The sequence below is a fragment of the Xyrauchen texanus genome, chromosome 29 (genome assembly GCF_025860055.1).
Source record: "Xyrauchen texanus isolate HMW12.3.18 chromosome 29, RBS_HiC_50CHRs, whole genome shotgun sequence".
NCBI classification, from domain to species: Eukaryota; Metazoa; Chordata; class Actinopteri; order Cypriniformes; family Catostomidae; genus Xyrauchen; species Xyrauchen texanus.
Window position 1 is genome coordinate 2999760 of NC_068304.1, and position 18149 is coordinate 3017908.

The window sequence follows — 18149 nt, forward strand, 5'->3', positions numbered from 1 at the left end:
AGTGCTTTGGTAGAAAGAGTTCTAATGTTTAGTTGCCCTACCTTTATATGATGTTTAGCTTTTTGAAAAAACTTTGTTTTGTTACATTTTTAAGTTTGACCTTAATCAAGTTTTTTCTATATGATTTAGTGAGTTTTGTGTTTGGTAGTTCGGGGAACAGACACAGTCTCTATGTGATATCTAGGTGATAAAGTCTCTATGTGTCGTAGTTTAGTGACCTATGTGATGTCTCAAGGCAGCTAGCAGACATTCGGATTAACGAGTTTGGCTGCTTCCTGACCTGGGCCCCAGTTAGTTAAATACTATAATTATTAAGAATGTGAGCCAAATTACTAGAGAGGAGAGCGGCACCTTCCCTGGAGGGATGGAGTCAATCTCTCTTTAGCAGGTCAGGTCTACACCAAAAAAATCTTCCAATTGTCTATAAATCCAAAGCACTCAGACATCCAGCCATTCAGTGACACTAATCTACTATAAACCTCTTCACCACAACAAGCAGGGAGGGGGCCAGAGCATATTACAGTGACTAACATCATTTTTGCAAGTTCACATACCTCTTTGTGAATTATCTCTTGTGATCTCCGACTGGCGAAGTCAGACATCATTAGCGCCGACATGAATAACAATTTTACAAAATCTACATTTGGCATTAGCCAGCACTTGTCAATTTTATCTGATGTCAGATGCTCTGGCATCCTAAATGCATTTAACATTGTGGCTGGAGTCTCTATTTCAAAGCTCCTTACAATAGAATCACCAATTATTAGGGCTCTTTCAGTAGGATTCTCAGTGGGCACATCACTGAGTGGAGAGAATCAATTGGAAACCTCCCTAAGAGGAATGGGAGAGCGGTGTCGCTTTGCTAGGCAAGTATGCCGGCGAGACGTCACCCAATCGCCCTGCTGCGGGGGCTCTTCAGCTGGAACCAAAGTGTTTGTGTTGCTCGCTGTACTACCCGCATCCAAAACAGTATATACCGGCTTCTTTTCTCACTGACCTCCACTAGCGTTTGGATGCGTGTCTCTAACTCTTTAATCTTCTCCTTCAGCTTGACTATTTCCATACATTTATCACATGTACTGTTGACGGAAAAAGCAATAACATGAGCGGATGCCATTACTTACTGCAATTGTTTTTTGTTGTTGTTGTTGTTGTTGCTCTTGAGCAGCGAGGGTTTGAGATCGATGTGGTTCCTAATGAGCAGATGTTTTAGATTGATACAATAATCTGTGTAAAACACAGTGGAGAAAACCAATGCACGCAGTCGAGACGCGAGATGTAGGCAAGCGGAAAAAATAAAGAAAAAAATGCTTTCTGCATATCGTGGCACCGTTTTGTGGTCCGTTCTGCATAACACGTCGGCTAATTTTTGCTTATCTTGGCCTGTTCGGTCCGTTTCACGACCCACCTACCGGCCCACTCAGTTCTTCCGATGACCAGTCCGCCCCTGATCGGCCCCAAAGTGCATCGGCCCTCCGGGAAAATACCCGTTATGCCAGATTACCAGTCCAGACCTGACCTTATTCCATCCCAGATGTGTTTTTTTTTCTTCTTCTGCTGAGATTTTTAGAAGAATATCTCAGCTCTGTTAGTTTATACTACAATGCAAGTGAATGGGTACCAAAACTTTGAAGCTCAAAAAGCACATAAAGGCAACATTAAAGTAATTCAAATGACACTGGTTCAATCTATGTCTTCAGAAGGGATATGATACGTGTGGGTGAGGGATATGATACATGTGGGTGAGAAACGGATCAATATTAAAATTATTTTGTACTAATAAATCTCCACTTTCACATTCTTCTTGTGTTTTTGGTGATTCAATTATTTGTGCATATTGCCACCTACTGGGCAGGGAGGAGAATTAATGGTAAAAAGAAAAGGACTTCATATATTATAAAGTTATAGATATTTATCTGTTCCCTATCTGTCACTCATGCCAGCATTGTATCGGTGAATTGACACTAGGGGTCGCTCCAGCAGAGCCCAGACATCTCTGATCTTGAGAAAAGGCCAATGGAAATTGCCGTGTGGAATTTGCATGCCACTCCCCCAGCCATACGGATATAAAAGGAGTGACGCTGCAAACGCACATCAGATATCTTCTTCAGAGCTGAGTGAGCAAGGTCACAGAGCTGAATTCCTCTGCCGCCTCCATTCATCTCCAACGGTATTGCCAAACAGCCCAACCTGGGAGATGGGGGCGTCAAGGAAACGTACCTTGTTAGCCTCTCGCGACTCGACCAGGTTGAGTCAGCGAACTGTGCCTAGAGTTCGGTCCGGCTTACTCTCACGTTATACTGAGACCCCGACCAGGCTACGTGCCCAAGGATACCACGACCCGTTTTAGGGATCAGGTGGTGAACCTGCAAGCGCTGCCCCAGGAGGAGGCAGATCCAGCCTTGGCATTGCTGTGCTCGGTGCATGCTCTTCGCATCTACTTAGAGCTTTAGAAGCTCCAAGCAGCTCTTTGTCTGCTTCGGTGGACAGCGGAAGGGAAGCGCTGTCTCCAAACAAAGGATTGCCCACTGGGTCGTCGATGCCATCACTATGGCATACCACGCCCAGCACGTGCCGCCCCCTGCTGGCCTATGAGCCCATTCTACCAGGGGTGTTGCGGCTTCTTGGGCGTTGTCCCACGGTGCCTCTCTAGCAGACATCTGTAGAGCTCTGGGCTGAGCAACACCTAACAACTTTGCAAGGTTTTTTAACCTCAGGGTTGAGCCAGTTTCGTCCCGTGTGTTATCAGGTGACACAAACAGGTAAGTTCGGGTCAGCTGGCCGGGTGTATCGCTTGTGCATAGTGCCTTTCCCCTCACTCGAGGCGAAGACTTGCGCTCTTTCCCCAGTTGCGTTCCCAAGAAGTGTGAACCTTGGACGTTCCTCCTCCCTAGCCAAGCAGCCGACGAGTCTTCAGAGAGACTCGCCACCGCCCCAGTACGGGCGTCACCTAGACCCCCGTACTATGGTAAGTGCTCCACATGTGCTGGTTGTCTCCTTACGCAACCCCGTATGATGTATTTTCTGCAAAATGGTTTCCCTGCCGGTAAACCGCGTCTTCCTTGGTCACTGTGTCTGTAGTAACTCCTCCCCCCTCCAGTAGGATCTACCACAGCGCCGCTCCACGCGATGTGCTTCAGCTCCTACCTGGTGCTTCCGCTCCTACCCTCTCGGGGCCGGGTGTGGTCTCCGCGGTGTCCTCCTCTTTATGAACGATTTCGTTTCTTTTTTGGGGATTATAATAGAGAGAGGGCCACGCCTGGGCCAGCCAGTCCTTATACTTCTGAGCAGTTAGCTATTCCCAAAGGTGCAGGGGAACGCTTCATGCCTGCCAGTGTGTTGGGGTAGTTATGCGACGGCTTGCTGCGCTGGCTACGAGGCACACAGAGGTCTGCCCGTCTTGCACCGCCAGTCTGCATAACTCCGTTCAGCTCTTGTGGCGTTTTCCATTGGGACCCCTAGTGTCAACTCACCGACACAACGTTGAGTGAGTGACAGACAGGGAACGTCTCGGTTACTGATGCAACCTCCGTTCCCTGATGGAGGGAACGAGACGTTGTGTCCCTCCTGCCACAACACTGAACCAACCGCTGAAATGGCCGGGTCTTTCGCTCAGCTCCTCAGTGCGATACCTGATATGCGTTTGCAACGTCACTCCTTTTATATCCGTATGTCCGGGGGAGTGGCGTGCAAATTCCACACGGCAATTTCCATTGGCCTTTTCTCAAGATCAGAGATGTCTGGGCTCTGCAGGAGCGACCCCTAGTGTCAACTCACCGACACAATGTCTCGTTCCCTCCGCCAGGGTACGGAGGTTATGTCAGTAACCGAGACGTTTCTCACCCACACCTATCACATTGCTTCTGAATCATATTAATTACTTTTATGCTGCCTCTTTGTGCTTTTTGGAGCTCCAAAGTTCTGGTCAACATTTACTTGCATTGTATGCACTAATAGCTGATATATTTTTCTAAAAACCTTAATTTGTGTTATGAAGAAAAAAAGAAAGTCATACATACCTGGGATGGCATGAGGGTGAGAAAATTAGAACTGATACATTTTTTGGTGAACTATCCCTTTAATTTGATGCATGGAAGAAAGAAGTCATATGGGTTTGGAACAACATGGTGGTGAATGATGACCATTTCCATTATTTACTATAATATTAATAGTATTATTATTATTAATAATCATTTTGTAATGCATGTTAATTATGTATCATGTACTGGAATATAGTAATGGAGTAATCATCCATTATGTTATATGTGAAAGTAACTAGTTACTACTTAAGTATTCTTTTTATTGCATAATTTCTTATTCTTACTCTAGTAATTTTTTACATTATTTATTTTACTTCTACTTGAGTAATAATTTTATTAAGTAATTGTACTTTTACCTGAGTAAAGTTTAGACTATAAACAGTATATTACAGTATTACAATATATTCTATCATTTACAGCATACTACAGTGGCCCCAAAAAGTATTTGGACAATTGCAAAACTTACAAATATATGAATGTCACTGCAATAGACAAAGTATCAAAGCAAGTACCATCTGCAAACAAACAATGCTAGAGTTTTTCTCAGAACTACAAGTACGAGACAATTCTTAGATTGACTTTTAAAACTACTGGTGTCAAGGTGATTTGACAAACGTTTGACAAACACACAGTGTCACAATATGACATGCCTATTTTTCTGAAATATTTTTCTAATCTTTCATTACAAAACAATTACTCTTGTTTGCATTTTTAAGTGAGTTAAATGTCTATACACTTTTTGGGGCCACAGTATGTATATACTTACATCAGAGTATCAATCAGGAAGCTTTCAGTATGAAAATACAAAAAAACTGAATGTACCTCTGACACCTGTTTCATCTGGAATTCCTGCAGCTGCTGCTGAAAGCCATAGTTTGGGCCCACAAATGAGCGCACAGCTTTCACCGCAGTCAAACACTCCTCCCAGCCATAGCTGGTGACTGTCATGAGGTATGCCACCACCATTGTGGTACTGCGTGACACTCCGGCAAGACTGCAGAAGGAAGATTGTTTGTTAATTTGAGTCTGAATTCATAGGCATAGAATTCAAGTTATTTACATATATATTAGTGACACCTATAACAAGACAATTCAGCAATGTGAGTGTACTGTCTAGACTGTAATACTGGTAAGGGTAAAATAGCTGAATGATGCAATGTTTACACAAACCAGATGTTCCAGTTGAAGCATTATTCCTGTAAAGCTCCTGACATGTTTAAAGACGCCCTCTGAGGCGGCACACTACTGAATATAAAAAAATTATAGCAGACAAACCCACCAATGAACTAGACATGACCCTCCATTGAGTCGACACTCATGGATAAAGTGTATGCTCTCTTTGAAATGCTGAGACCTGCACAAAGCATGAGAAAAAGAAACAATATTTAAGAAACCTAAGCATTTTACATGACTGTCTCTAATACTTTTGTTTGGTCAATGACAATATTCTGTGGTCAAATATTATAATAATAATGAGTGCTAAAATGTTAACTGAGTTATGTTAACTGAGGAATCAGGGGAGAAGAGCTTTGGTAAGAGAGGTGAACAGAAGGACAACATCACTGCAACACTCCACTGATCTGGGCTTTATGGCTGAGTGGCCAAATGAAGCCTCTCCTCAGTGCAAGACACAAGTAAGCCCGCTTGGAATTATCAAAAAAGCACCTAAAGGACTCTCAGACTGTGAGAAACACGATTCTCTGGTCTGATTAAATGAAGACTAAACTATTTGGCCTCAATTCCAAGTGTCATATCTGGAGGAAACCAGGCAACACTCATCACTTGTGCAATACCATCCCAACGGTGAAGCATGGTGGTGGTAGCATCATGCTGTGGGGGTGTTTTTCAGAGGCTGAATGCAGCAATATATAGAGATATCCTTAAGGAAAACCTGGTCCAGAGCACTAAGGACCTCAGACTGGGCCAAAGGTTCGCCTTTCAATAGGACAATGAGCCTAAGCATATAGCCAAGACAACACAAGAGCGGCTTAGGGACAACTCTGTGAATGTCCTTGAGTGGCCCAGCCAGAGCCCAGGCTTGAACCCAATCAAACATTGCTGGAGTGACCTGAAAATGCCTGTCCACCAACAGTTTCCATCCAACCTGACAGAGCTTGAGAGGATCTGCAGAGAAGAATGCCAGAAAATCCCCAAATCCAGGTGTGCAAAGCTTGTCGAATCATACCCAAAAATACTTGAGGCTGTAATCGCTGCCAAAGGTGCTTCAACTAAGTACTGAGTAAAGGGTCTGAATACTTATGTCAGTGTGATATTTCAGTTTTTTATTTTTAATACATTTGCAAAGTTATCAAGAATCTGGTTTTTGCTTTGTTATTTTGGGGTATGGAGTGTAGACTGATGTGACATAATAAAATGTGAGTAGTAAGTATTATATACGTTGTGACAAAAAATGATTTATGGCCCTGATTTATGGTTTAATTGCTGTACATTTGACCTTTCCCTCCACCCCCTCCCCTCCCTCCGGCAGTTGTACATGCTGTGATATGACGTGTCTGTTCTGATACCCCCATCGGTGTATTTAAAAGAGTAGAAAGATTATTAATCTTTAATGGAAAACTGAGATGACAAAAAAAAGTAGTATTACGTTTAAAATGTGTTTAAATGATGTCTTTATTGGGGTTTAATGCTTGGTGAAAAAACTGTTTTGTTTTTTAAACTTTTGACAAAGAGAAGAAAATGTGTTTTTAAACATTACGTTGTCTAACACATCTCTAGCAATGTCATGTTTAAAGATGCTGAACAAAAACATAAAATGTATTTAAAAATTGTATTTCAACAAAGAGCATTTTAAATAGCATAAATTGTAAAATGCAGCACAAAATCTACCGTTTAAAATCCTTTTCATGAACTCATTCAGCGATAAGTGATGTAAGACGATGTTTAACATTAACCTAGCAAACAGGATACATTTTCTAAAAACATAATATATAATTTTAACTATATAAGACAGAAATCTTACAAGACTCCGTTTAAAGTCCTTTCACGATCTCGTCCAAAATGACAATGGCGTAAGATCAGTTGACAAGCCCCCTCCGCGGGGGTGGGGCTTAACTCCTCCTAATCTTAGGAAGTGTTTGTGTGTTTTAAAGTATTATTTAAAGGTTTAAATGTATTTAACGAAAACTTTGACATTTTGTTTTAAAACAAAAACGTATCAAGTTGGCAAATACAACAAAAGCACTCTAAAATTATAAAAACTTTAACAACATTCACTAGAAAACAGGTTTATTTTATATAGAATTCTGACGAAATATCTTTAATACAAAAGTTTGTTACATTTTTTTATTTTTTTATTTTTTTAACCATGAGATTCTAAAACAGTGGATATTGAATGATATTAGTTTATTTTACGCAAACAGACGATACTGGCAGAGCAAACTCATTTAGACGGACACTTTAAAATAATGAATAAACGATTAACAAGGGTTATTTATTTTTACCAGAGACTAAAACGTATTTTAAACCAAATGTTCAGATTGGCAAACACAATATTGTCATTGAAATAGTATGCATTATAAATTGTAACTTTAACACGTGTTGTATTGCATTTTTCCAATCAAAATTATTTCACGAGATTATCCAAATTGATAACGCGTTTTTTGATCCAGCCTTTAAGGCGCTGAGCAGCGGGGGTCTCGCTTTCATGCAGCGGGGTAGGGCCTAATTCATTTTATGATTCAGACATAAAGGCGACGATCGACAGATGTTTTGTGGCGGGGATGTGTAGTAAAGACGCGCCAAGATTTCGAAGTGTCAATTTAAACCTTTGATCTCTGAATTTTTCACAACGGGGGTTTTGGTATAGTCTATCGGCAGTCCTTTTAAATGATTCAGGCATTAATATTTTAAATTAATAGGGTCCTTTCTTCACGCGCAACCGCCTACTAAAAACAAGCTAATAGGCCTACATTCAATAATATTATAATAAAAACAGCCGCTGAGTTAAATCAAGATGTGCGGTCGTTTAAATGTATGAAAACAAAATGAGATCAATTGTTGTCTAAGGGAAGTGTATTTTTCTGTTGAGAATTATATAAAAGAGACATGAATAAAATGTGTTTTAAACTTTTATATACGTCATTTTGAGTTTGTCGCGATGCTTCATGAACCCAGATTTAAACAGAAGATGGCGCCAGATAGCTGTGGTGTGATTGTGAAACTTTGTGACAAAAAATTATATATGGCCTATGCTTTATGACTTAATTGCTGTACCTATGAACTTTTAATTCCTGTCCCCCCATTACCCTCCTCTCCCCAACCCCTCCCTCTGGCAGTGAGTGAGTGAAGGTCTTCTTATGGGGGAGAACTCAGCCTATTTAAACAGACTTTAAGTGTGTGTGGTCATCATTTACAGCTGAACCAGACGGACGCATCTGTAGAACACGTGTGATTGCACTTTAAAATGGCGTTTATTTTCAGAAGTATGTGATTTTTTAAATATTGATGTTTTACATTTTGGTACCTTGATTTTTAACAGGCGTTTAAATCATTTTTATTTGTAGCCTACATAATTCAGCCCCTATCAACGATTATGAAAACCTGGATCGCATCGATCAACTGCGTAAGTTTACATAAAGATCATTTTTATGTATTTATATATTAGAATTGCTTAGTACTGATGTGAATATTTTCTATTTATTTTTCAGTGACTGAACCATTAATTAATGAAACAACGGGTCAGAGCAAATCTGTCAACAGATGTGTACTGCAAGGTATGTATAGGACCTACATTAATTGTGTTCTATTTTGATTATGCAATATTGATAAAACAAAAATGTATTTTCGGTGTTTGTAGATATTTCAAACGTTGACTTGTCAACGCTTGTCTCACAACCGGGGTTTGTTAATTGCAGATCCAATTAACAACCCTAAGGTCTGGTCAAAATACTAATTTAATTAACCCCAGTCATTTCATCGTCTTTATGTCTGAGTAATAAAACGAATTATCATTACACATCCCCGCCACAAAACATCTGGCGATCGTCGCCTTTATGTCTGAATCATAAAATTAGGCTATCACACCGCATGAAAACGAATCCCCCGCTGCTCAGCGCCTAAAAACCTGGATCAAAAAACGCCTTATCAATTTGGATGCTCTCAAATAATTTTGATTGGAAAAATGCAATACAACACGTGTTAAAGTTACAATTTATAATGCATACTATTTCAATGACAATATTGTGTTTGCCAATCTGAACATTTGGTTTAAAATACGTTTTAGTCTCTGGTAAAAATAAATAACCCTTGTTAATCGTTTATTCATTATTGTAAAGTGTCCGTCCGTCTGTTTGCGTAAAATAAACTAATATCATTCAATATCCACTGTTTTAGAATCTCATGGTTAAAAAAATAAAAAATAAAAAAATGTAACAAACTTTTGTATTAAAGATATTTCAGTCAGAATTCTATATAAATAAACCTGTTTACCAAAATACTGTATTTTCTAGTGAATGTTGTTAAAGTTTTTATAATTTTAGAGTGCTTTTGTTGTATTTGCCAACTTGATACGTTTTTGTTTTAAAACAAAATGTCAAAGTTTTCAGTTAAATACATTTAAACCTTTAAATAATACTTTAAAACACACAAACACTTCCTAAGATTAGGAGGAGTTAAGCCCCACCCCGCGGAGGGGCTTGTCAACTGATCTTACGCCATTGTCATTTTGGACCGAGATCGTGAAAGGACTTTAAACGGAGTCTTGTAAGATTTCTGTCTTATATAGTTAAAATTATATATTATGTTTTTAGAAAATGTATCCTGTTTGCTAGGTTAATGTTAAACATCGTCTTACATCACTTATCGCTGAATGAGTTCATGAAAAGGATTTTAAACGGTAGATTTTGTGCTGCATTTTACAATTTATGCTATTTAAAATGCTCTTTGTTGAAATACAATTTTTAAATACATTTTATGTTTTTGTTCAGCATCTTTAAACATGACATTGCTAGAGATGTGTTAGACAACGTAATGTTTAAAAACACATTTTCTTCTCTTTGTCAAAAGTTTAAAAAACAAAACAGTTTTTTCACCAAGCATTAAACCCCAATAAAGACATCATTTAAACACATTTTAAACGTAATACTACTTTTTTTTGTCATCTCAGTTTTCCATTAAAGATTAATAATCTTTCTACTCTTTTAAATACACCGATGGGGGTATCAGAACAGACACGTCATATCACAGCATGTAAAACTGCCGGAGGGAGGGGAGGGGGTGGAGGGAAAGGTCAAATGTACAGCAATTAAACCATAAATCAGGGCCATAAATCATTTTTTGTCACAACGTATATAATACTTACTACTAATGTGAAAAAAAATTTCATTATGAACTTTTTTAATCTGTATATATTGTGGCGGCCCCTCCCTCTCATCATTGTCACCCAACCAGTGAGGGTCGTCCTTCAGTCCTACAGTGGAACTGGGCAGGATAGAGAAGAGGTGCAATTTAATAAGCCTTGTTTGGGCAGTGAATGATGAGGCTCACCTGATCTGAATATACAGTAGCCTCATTACAACTGTCCTTGGGGAAGCCAGAATATACCTCAATGTGTGCACACACTGGCATCCTCACAGATCCAGGAACAGAGTGGGGAGGGACCGGCGTGAGTTAGATTTAGATAGTATAAAGGGGTTAAAGAGCAACATGCAGGTTGAATTTATAACTGAAATAATACTTTATATTGTCTGCAGAGGTCTTTTAAAAACACATATGTAGAAATTACTAATGAAATCTCATTTGATGTAGAGATTTTTATGAAAATGTGCTAGGCTCTGGAATACGCCTTTCCCGCTATCAACGCGTCATATGACGTAGGGCAAACAAAAGAGCTCGCGGTCAGCTCTCATTGTGGGTGTTGATGTAGTTAGGGCAGTAGTGAGAGACAGAAAGTTTTAGATTGAGTTTTAGAGAAGCCATAATGGTAAATTATTGTGTTTGTGCTGGTTGCACGAATTCCAGCCTGTCAGGACATCGTGTCCATCATTTTCCTTCTAGAAAAAACAAGGCTTTTCGGTCCTGAGTGCGCTTTGTGCAGGTGAAGAGAGCAGACTTCACTGCCGCGTCTGTTACCACACACTCGGTCGTTTGTGGCGCACATTTCACTCCGGAGAATTATCGACCTGGAGATTTGTTGGAGTCTCGGATGGGATTTCGGAGTAAGGACCACGTGAGGCTGATTACTGATGCTGTTCCCTCGGTGCACTCGATGGAATCAAGTCCACCGCCAAAGTGTACACCGGATTTTGGCGCTGGCTGGACTGGAGGACAAAGTGCTAACGTTAGCAGACATTCTGTGCAACGAAAACGAGGACTTAGCAGAGTAAGTCTTACTTTTAATTATTTTAACTCTTAATTTGCTCATAATTATAGGCCTGTGGGCCATCATAGGCATGTTCGTCCACACCGGAGAACTCGGTTTCTTCATTCGCGATCCATTGTAACCTGAGCTTGAACTTGACCAGACTCCTCGCCCATCGTCACTTCGGTTAGTGCTTTATAGACGCGGAAGTTATTTTATCACAATTTATCTCAAAATATCGTTAATGGCTAAATATATATTACTCCAGTTCAGAAAATCTAGTTGTTTTATCATCAACATACACTATGCTATATAGGGGTGTCCAACCTGCATGTTGCTCTTTAATGGAAAGGAGAAGGCGAGAACCGGCTTGAGAATATAAATAATATTTGAATAAAAAATTAAACAAAAAAACAAACACACAAAGGTGTCGAGCAGCTGTCTGTAAATCTCTCTCTCTGTCGTACTGCAGCTTCCAGTTGGCCTTTATCCCTATCTAAGGCTTGATTAGCCTGATTAGGGGCTGGGTGTGCGGAATCATGACCCGTCCCCACCCTCTGCCCTGCCACATTCCTCCCTCGTTCTCTCAGGCCAGGGAGCCGGCATAAGGTACATCACTCCCTCCTTTCCCTGGGGAGGGGCATGCCGGCAGGTCATCCCCATCTACCTGGATAAGGGAGGGGCAAGTGGAGGGAAACAAAAAAAAAGTGTGGCACCTTCACGCCGTAACTGCGATTGTGCCAAATTAACAAAACATTTTAAAAAGAGAGGGAAAGGCCAACATGGAGCGGCAGTAGAAGAGAGAGAGGAAAAAAAAAAAACACTTACTCGCCAGTTCTCCGATATGCCGTAGCTTGGTCCTCGGCCACTCCCCCACCCTCTAATGGACAACAGCCGCACCTCCCCGGATGGATCGGAGGCAGACCTCCGGCCCCTGGTGGACGGAATGCCCCGCTGCTTTTTTGGTGGAAGGTAGGGGTCTCCCCCGCCCCTGGCAGTGGTAACCGCTCCAGGTGGTTGGTTGGGAGCCCATCCTCCCCTCGTTTTTTTTTTACATTTTATGTTTGTTTCCAATAAATGCCTCTACGAGGCTTGAAGCCACACTCACTTTTTCTGTCTCTTGCTCACCCCACCACAGTGGTGGAAAATACGGTGGACTTTTGTGAGTGGAGACGTGCAGTCGGGCACCAACAATGATGTCACTAACCCTATCATTCGCTGGTTAGATGGAAAGCCTGTAGAAGGATGGATAATTATGGGGACAACCTCACAACCACCAAAAGGGTAAGTGGCACTTAATAAGGATTTACCCTGCATGAGTTAGATGCAGGTATTGGAGCTCACTTCATGGCAATAGGCCAGGATGCTGGATCGCCATTCCTGTCACATGCCGCGGCCCAAGAGAAGTTGAGCCGCTCGATGAAGCTGCTGCCCCTTGCGCCCGGATCCAGGAGGGGAGCGTGTCATGGCCATCGAATCCCACCCATTATTCCTGGACCTTACTCTTTCTTCACTCCTCACCTTCACATAGACCCATTGACCACAACACTTTATGTAAATCCGGACACTATTTTGCCCATTTTTGAAATGTTAAGTCAAAAGAAAAATACATTCAAAAAATGGACCGGCTAAAAAAAAATATTTATTTTATGCACATTAGTTGAAAATGTAATGCTCTTTTTTTTTTTAACAGCCAGGAATGATATTTGCAGGAATATAATTGTGCTGTATGGTTTATGCATTTAATGCGCCCTCTTGTGGACTAAGGAATCAATGTACATTTTTTTTTTAAATCAGCTGACTTTAAAATCCACATATTATTCTAATTTTATTTATATTTAAGGTAAAAATTCGAACTTAGTTTATCTGCCCAGATGACAGCCCTAATTTACAATAAATGTCACTCTGTTTTTTGTGTTACATAGATATCATGCAAATTTGTAAACCTTTCAAAGAAATCTTCCGTGAAATTAGCGTTTTCAAGGAAAAGTGTCCAACTGCACAATGGTTTAAACTAATAACAGAAAATGAGGAAGAGATTTTAATTCTCTGTTATTCCAGCAGATTTCTAAGCCACATGTCATGTGTTATTGACACAGATGTTCAATATGCACACTATATGCCATTTTATTTTTTAAGTGAATAGTGCAGGACTTTTTTTATATACTGTACATAAAGCTTCCAAAACCTAGTCATGCCGGTACATGTGCAAATGTGTGTGTGTGTGTGTGTGTGTGTGGCCACCCATTTTTAACAAACAGCTTCAGTGAGTGTGTGATGAAACTGTCCGTTATCCTTATTTTAAAGCTATGGGATTGTGACAGAGGGTTTTTAATAGGTCTGGTGGCCAGTGCAGTTTCCTTCCCTCTGGATTGCATCAGGGCCGGTATCTCATCCAGATGTCTACTGAATGTGAGTGTTTCATCTGCAACAGCATCTGCCTATCTACAATATATCTAAAAATGTCCAATGCTAAAATGTTTTTGAGCCATGTAGAATGTGGAACTTAAGAAAAATTATTATATTATAAAAATTATAATAAAAGGTAATTCTACAGTACATTTAACAGATGTCTTGACCTCAAGACCTCAAAACAGTAATTGACTGTTTTAAAGGAATACAACTGAAGGAATATAAAGTGTGGTATATTTTATATAACGTAACGGTCTTCAAAGACTTTTTGAATTAGTGATTTTTATTTTTATTGATTTGCTTCTGGATTGTTCATGAGGATTTAAATGTTAATTACTGCTGTGATGAAATAAACATTACAGTTGTAACACTCTTACTGAACAATGTACATTGGGGTCTAAAAGTCTGAGAACACATAGCAAAACTGGGATTTAAAATCTAATTTAAACCTGCCATTTTTTGGATTTTGAAAAAATTAAAACAAATAAATGTTATGACGCAAAATGAAGAAGAAAGATTTCAGATATTGCATAATTTCTAGGTCACTAATCAAAAGTAAATTGGTGACTGACTGTGGTAACTCCTTTGAAAGGTCAGATTTTCTTGCTTTCACTGAAGTACACAAGATCCTCTTTGGAACATTCCCAAATCATGCCGAAAAACATAATCACCAGATTCATGCCTGCTCCAGTGAATGCTGTTTTAGAGCGAAGACATTCTCAAATTCATGTACATTTTTCAAATCAACTTTTACACTGTTGTACTGATAAAGTATTTAAATAAATGTATTAAATGATCACTACTGAATTTTTGGACTCCACAGTACACAGTGAATGAATATAAAAAAAACAAGAAAGCAGTAGTATGTAGAGCATATGTGGTGGCAAATGTGAGGGTCATGCAGAAAATTTGGGAAAAGTGAAGTTGGGTAATACTACAGTAAGTGTTGTACAGTAAGTCACCACTCTGATGCCTTTACCCTAAAACTCTCTTTTTTACACATTAATATAGAAACGTAGTGGTTGTAGTTTAACTATTTGAACAGACATAAGTACTCACACAATCAATACATACATGCAAGAAAAACGTCAATGTCCATTGATCAGTCCACACACACATACAAATGAGGAAAGTCTGTTGTGATATTTTGTCCATAAGCATCATAAGAGAATCATGTGACTGTGAGGAACAGCTTTAGTTTTCTAATTACCCAGACAAATTCTACACTGAGCCATTCTGAACATTGTTAAAGCATTTTATGTGCATTGCTAACATGATTTTGTGTATAACTGTTGTCTGTAATCCAACAACTGCTGTGTGTACTGGTAAACTGCAATGAACTTTGCAGTGTATGTGACTCACAAATTTTGGTTGGAGGCGTCGGCTGCATTAATGCACAGATATGTCATATCCTGTTGGGCAAAGAAAAAAAAAAGATATTAAAAATACATCCAACTCTACTGCATAATATCTGCCACAGTAACTGCTCAAACTCATTTGATGAGTTCTGGCGAGAACACATTTTTTGATTTAGTGTTCCAGAGAGCCCAATAATGTACGTTAAAATAGAACAATTTCCCATCTGATTATTTTTATATGTTCACCTGACCTCATCAAAACCCAGTAGGCAGATACTGAAGATTTAAAAGTGCCCTCACTAATCAGAGACCATTCATTATAGTAACATTGTAGAAAACAAAAACAAAATAAATATTGCAGGAGTAATGCAGTGTGTACACAAATATAAAAATCAGCAGGTGAAAAGTTACTGCATTTATTCAAGAAGTGACAGAACGATAAATCTGACAATATTTAGACATTATAAGCATGGGGACGGTCGGCGAAATAACAGAAGTGTGTAACTATATGACGTGTATTGCGGGCAGTGTTGGGGGTAACATAATAAAAGTAACGTGTGTTATGTAATCGGATTAGCTATTCGTTACGAGTAACGAATAAAATAAATGCAATATTGTTTTATTTTAGACCATAATATCGAAGTTCTTTTTTAAAATTAGCAACACATTGCTTTTGTACACCCCTCCTTTCCCCGTATTGTGATAAATCAGGAGTAAAAGTGTGCAAACACCTGAGGAGGGGCATGATGGGTAGTTCTAGAGAGTATGAGCCATGCTTATCAGCGATAGACAGAGCACAAGTCTTCTTTTAACCTACCCTGAGATTCATTTTTTAAAAATGGCAAAATATTGCTAGTAAAGGAATATCAATCTGAACGCTTCAGTGAAATTCAGTTGTACTCATCATTTGCAGCAGTTGATATTTGTTTTGTGCACTGGAGCTTAAATGAGCAGCCATCATAAACTTGACCATTGTCATGACAATCACGGCAAGAGTTAAGGAATCTGTCCTCATAAGGAAACGTTTTGATTAATGTAGGCTGCATTTAAAAGTGTGGAAACACACATTTTTACAAATTTTTGTAGTATAATATAGCACAGGCATAAGCCGGAGAAGTCTTCCCGTGGCCACGGCATGATTATACAGATACATACAATGTGGAATGATCGCTGACTGTTTATGTATCTGAATTGCTTTGTTTTAAATCTGCCTGTAACTAATTCTCTAGGATCAGTTTGCCTCTGAACTGCTCTGTGTTAAAGCATTTAACATTCGGTTGAGTGAAACGCGATTGATTCGATGGTCGAATACACACTGCATTCAAAAAAATCAGTAAACACATTTAGGCAGAGGGATTATAAGACTAGTGCTCCACTGGACACGACATGATACACAGGGTGAAATACTCTCTCAATTGACTGACTTGTGCAGCTGAACTGCTCCGTGATACAGCTCCCTTTAACTGGGAGAATGCGATGAGAAAAGCTGACTCTGGATCAGCCACTGCGAGCAGCATACTACATGGTTTGTGTACGCAGACCAAATGTCTTGATTTCTTAAAATATACATTTTTATTCTATAATATAAAAGTTATTTGATTCGTGAAACAAAGTTTTGAAGATATTTTGGTAGCAATTACATTTTTAAAAAGGAGTAATGCAATATTCTAACAAGTTACTTTTAAAAGAAACATTACCATCACTGGTTTGAGTAAATATTGGGTGAAATAAGTATTCTTTTAATTTCAGCTATTTATTTTACATCTCATTTGCTGTCAAATAATTTGCCATCAGCCACCCTTCACCCTTTGAATGTCATCAAAACAACAATAACGGTCAACTACCAGTTTGATTCATTTGTTTTAAAGTTTCAAAGTTATTTATAAACAGTTTTCATAAGATAAAGACAGGTATATTTCCTAAAACTTCAATGTAAAGTGTTTTTGAGCAATGTCAAGGAACTTGTGGTCTTAAAGACTCTGAACAGAACATAAGAGTTAAATCAGTCTGTCTGTTACTATCAGCTATTATACAGAAGTGTATCATTATTGCCCCCTGCTGCTCATCATGCACACACACACATGTTGGTCTACCTATCATTATGAGGACTTTCCATAGACATAATGACTTTTATACTGTACAAACTATAGATTCTATCCTCTAAACCTAACACAACCCCTAAACCTAACCCTCACAGAAAACTTTCTGCATTTTTACTTTTTCAATAAAACATTGTTTAGTATGATTTTTAAGCGATTTGAATTATGGGGACACTAGAAATGTCCTCAAAAATCACATTTATAGCATAATACCCTTGTAATTACTAATTTGTAACTTACAAAATTGTCCTCATAAATCACAAAAACACGCACACACACACACACACACACACACACACACACACACACACACACACACACACACACGTAGTGTTTCTATGTTTTATGGGGACTTTCCATAGACATAATGGTTTTTATACTGTACAAACTTTATATTCTATCCCCTAAACCTAACCCTACCCCTAAACCTAACCCTCACAGAAAACTTTCTGCATTTTTTACATTTTCAAAAAATGTATAAGCTGTTTTCCTCATGGGGACCGACAAAATGTCCCCACAATGTCAAAAATTTCGGGTTTTACTATCCTTATGGGGACATTTTGTCCCCACAAAGTGATAAATACACGCACACACACACACACACACACACACACACACACACACACACACACACACACACACACACACACACACACACACACACATGTTGTGTTTCCATGTTTTATGGGGACTTTCCATAGACATAATGGTTTTTATACTGTACAAACTTTATATTCTATCCCCTAAACCTAACCCTACCCCTAAACCTAACCCTCACAGAAAACTTTCTGCATTTTTACATTTTCAAAAAACATAATTTAGTATGATTTATAAGCTGTTTTCCTCATGGGGACCGACAAAATGTCCCCACAAGGTCAAAAATTTCGGGTTTTACTATCCTTATGGGGACATTTGGTCCCCA

General features: G+C 39.2%; 1 protein-coding gene across 3 annotated transcripts in view; it reads right to left on the reverse strand.

The window, feature by feature from the left end:
• The window catches only part of dusp22a (dual specificity phosphatase 22a), a 48856-nt gene that overhangs the window by 19030 nt on the left and 11677 nt on the right, over positions 1–18149 (reverse strand). For all 3 annotated transcript variants that reach the window (XM_052097776.1, XM_052097778.1, XM_052097777.1), the window contains exons 4-6: positions 15133–15182; positions 5320–5394; positions 4863–5034 (exon numbers count right to left, since the gene is read on the reverse strand). In XM_052097776.1, the coding sequence (XP_051953736.1) occupies positions 4863–5034; positions 5320–5394; positions 15133–15182 (297 nt within the window). The remainder of the gene's footprint in view (positions 1–4862; positions 5035–5319; positions 5395–15132; positions 15183–18149) is intronic.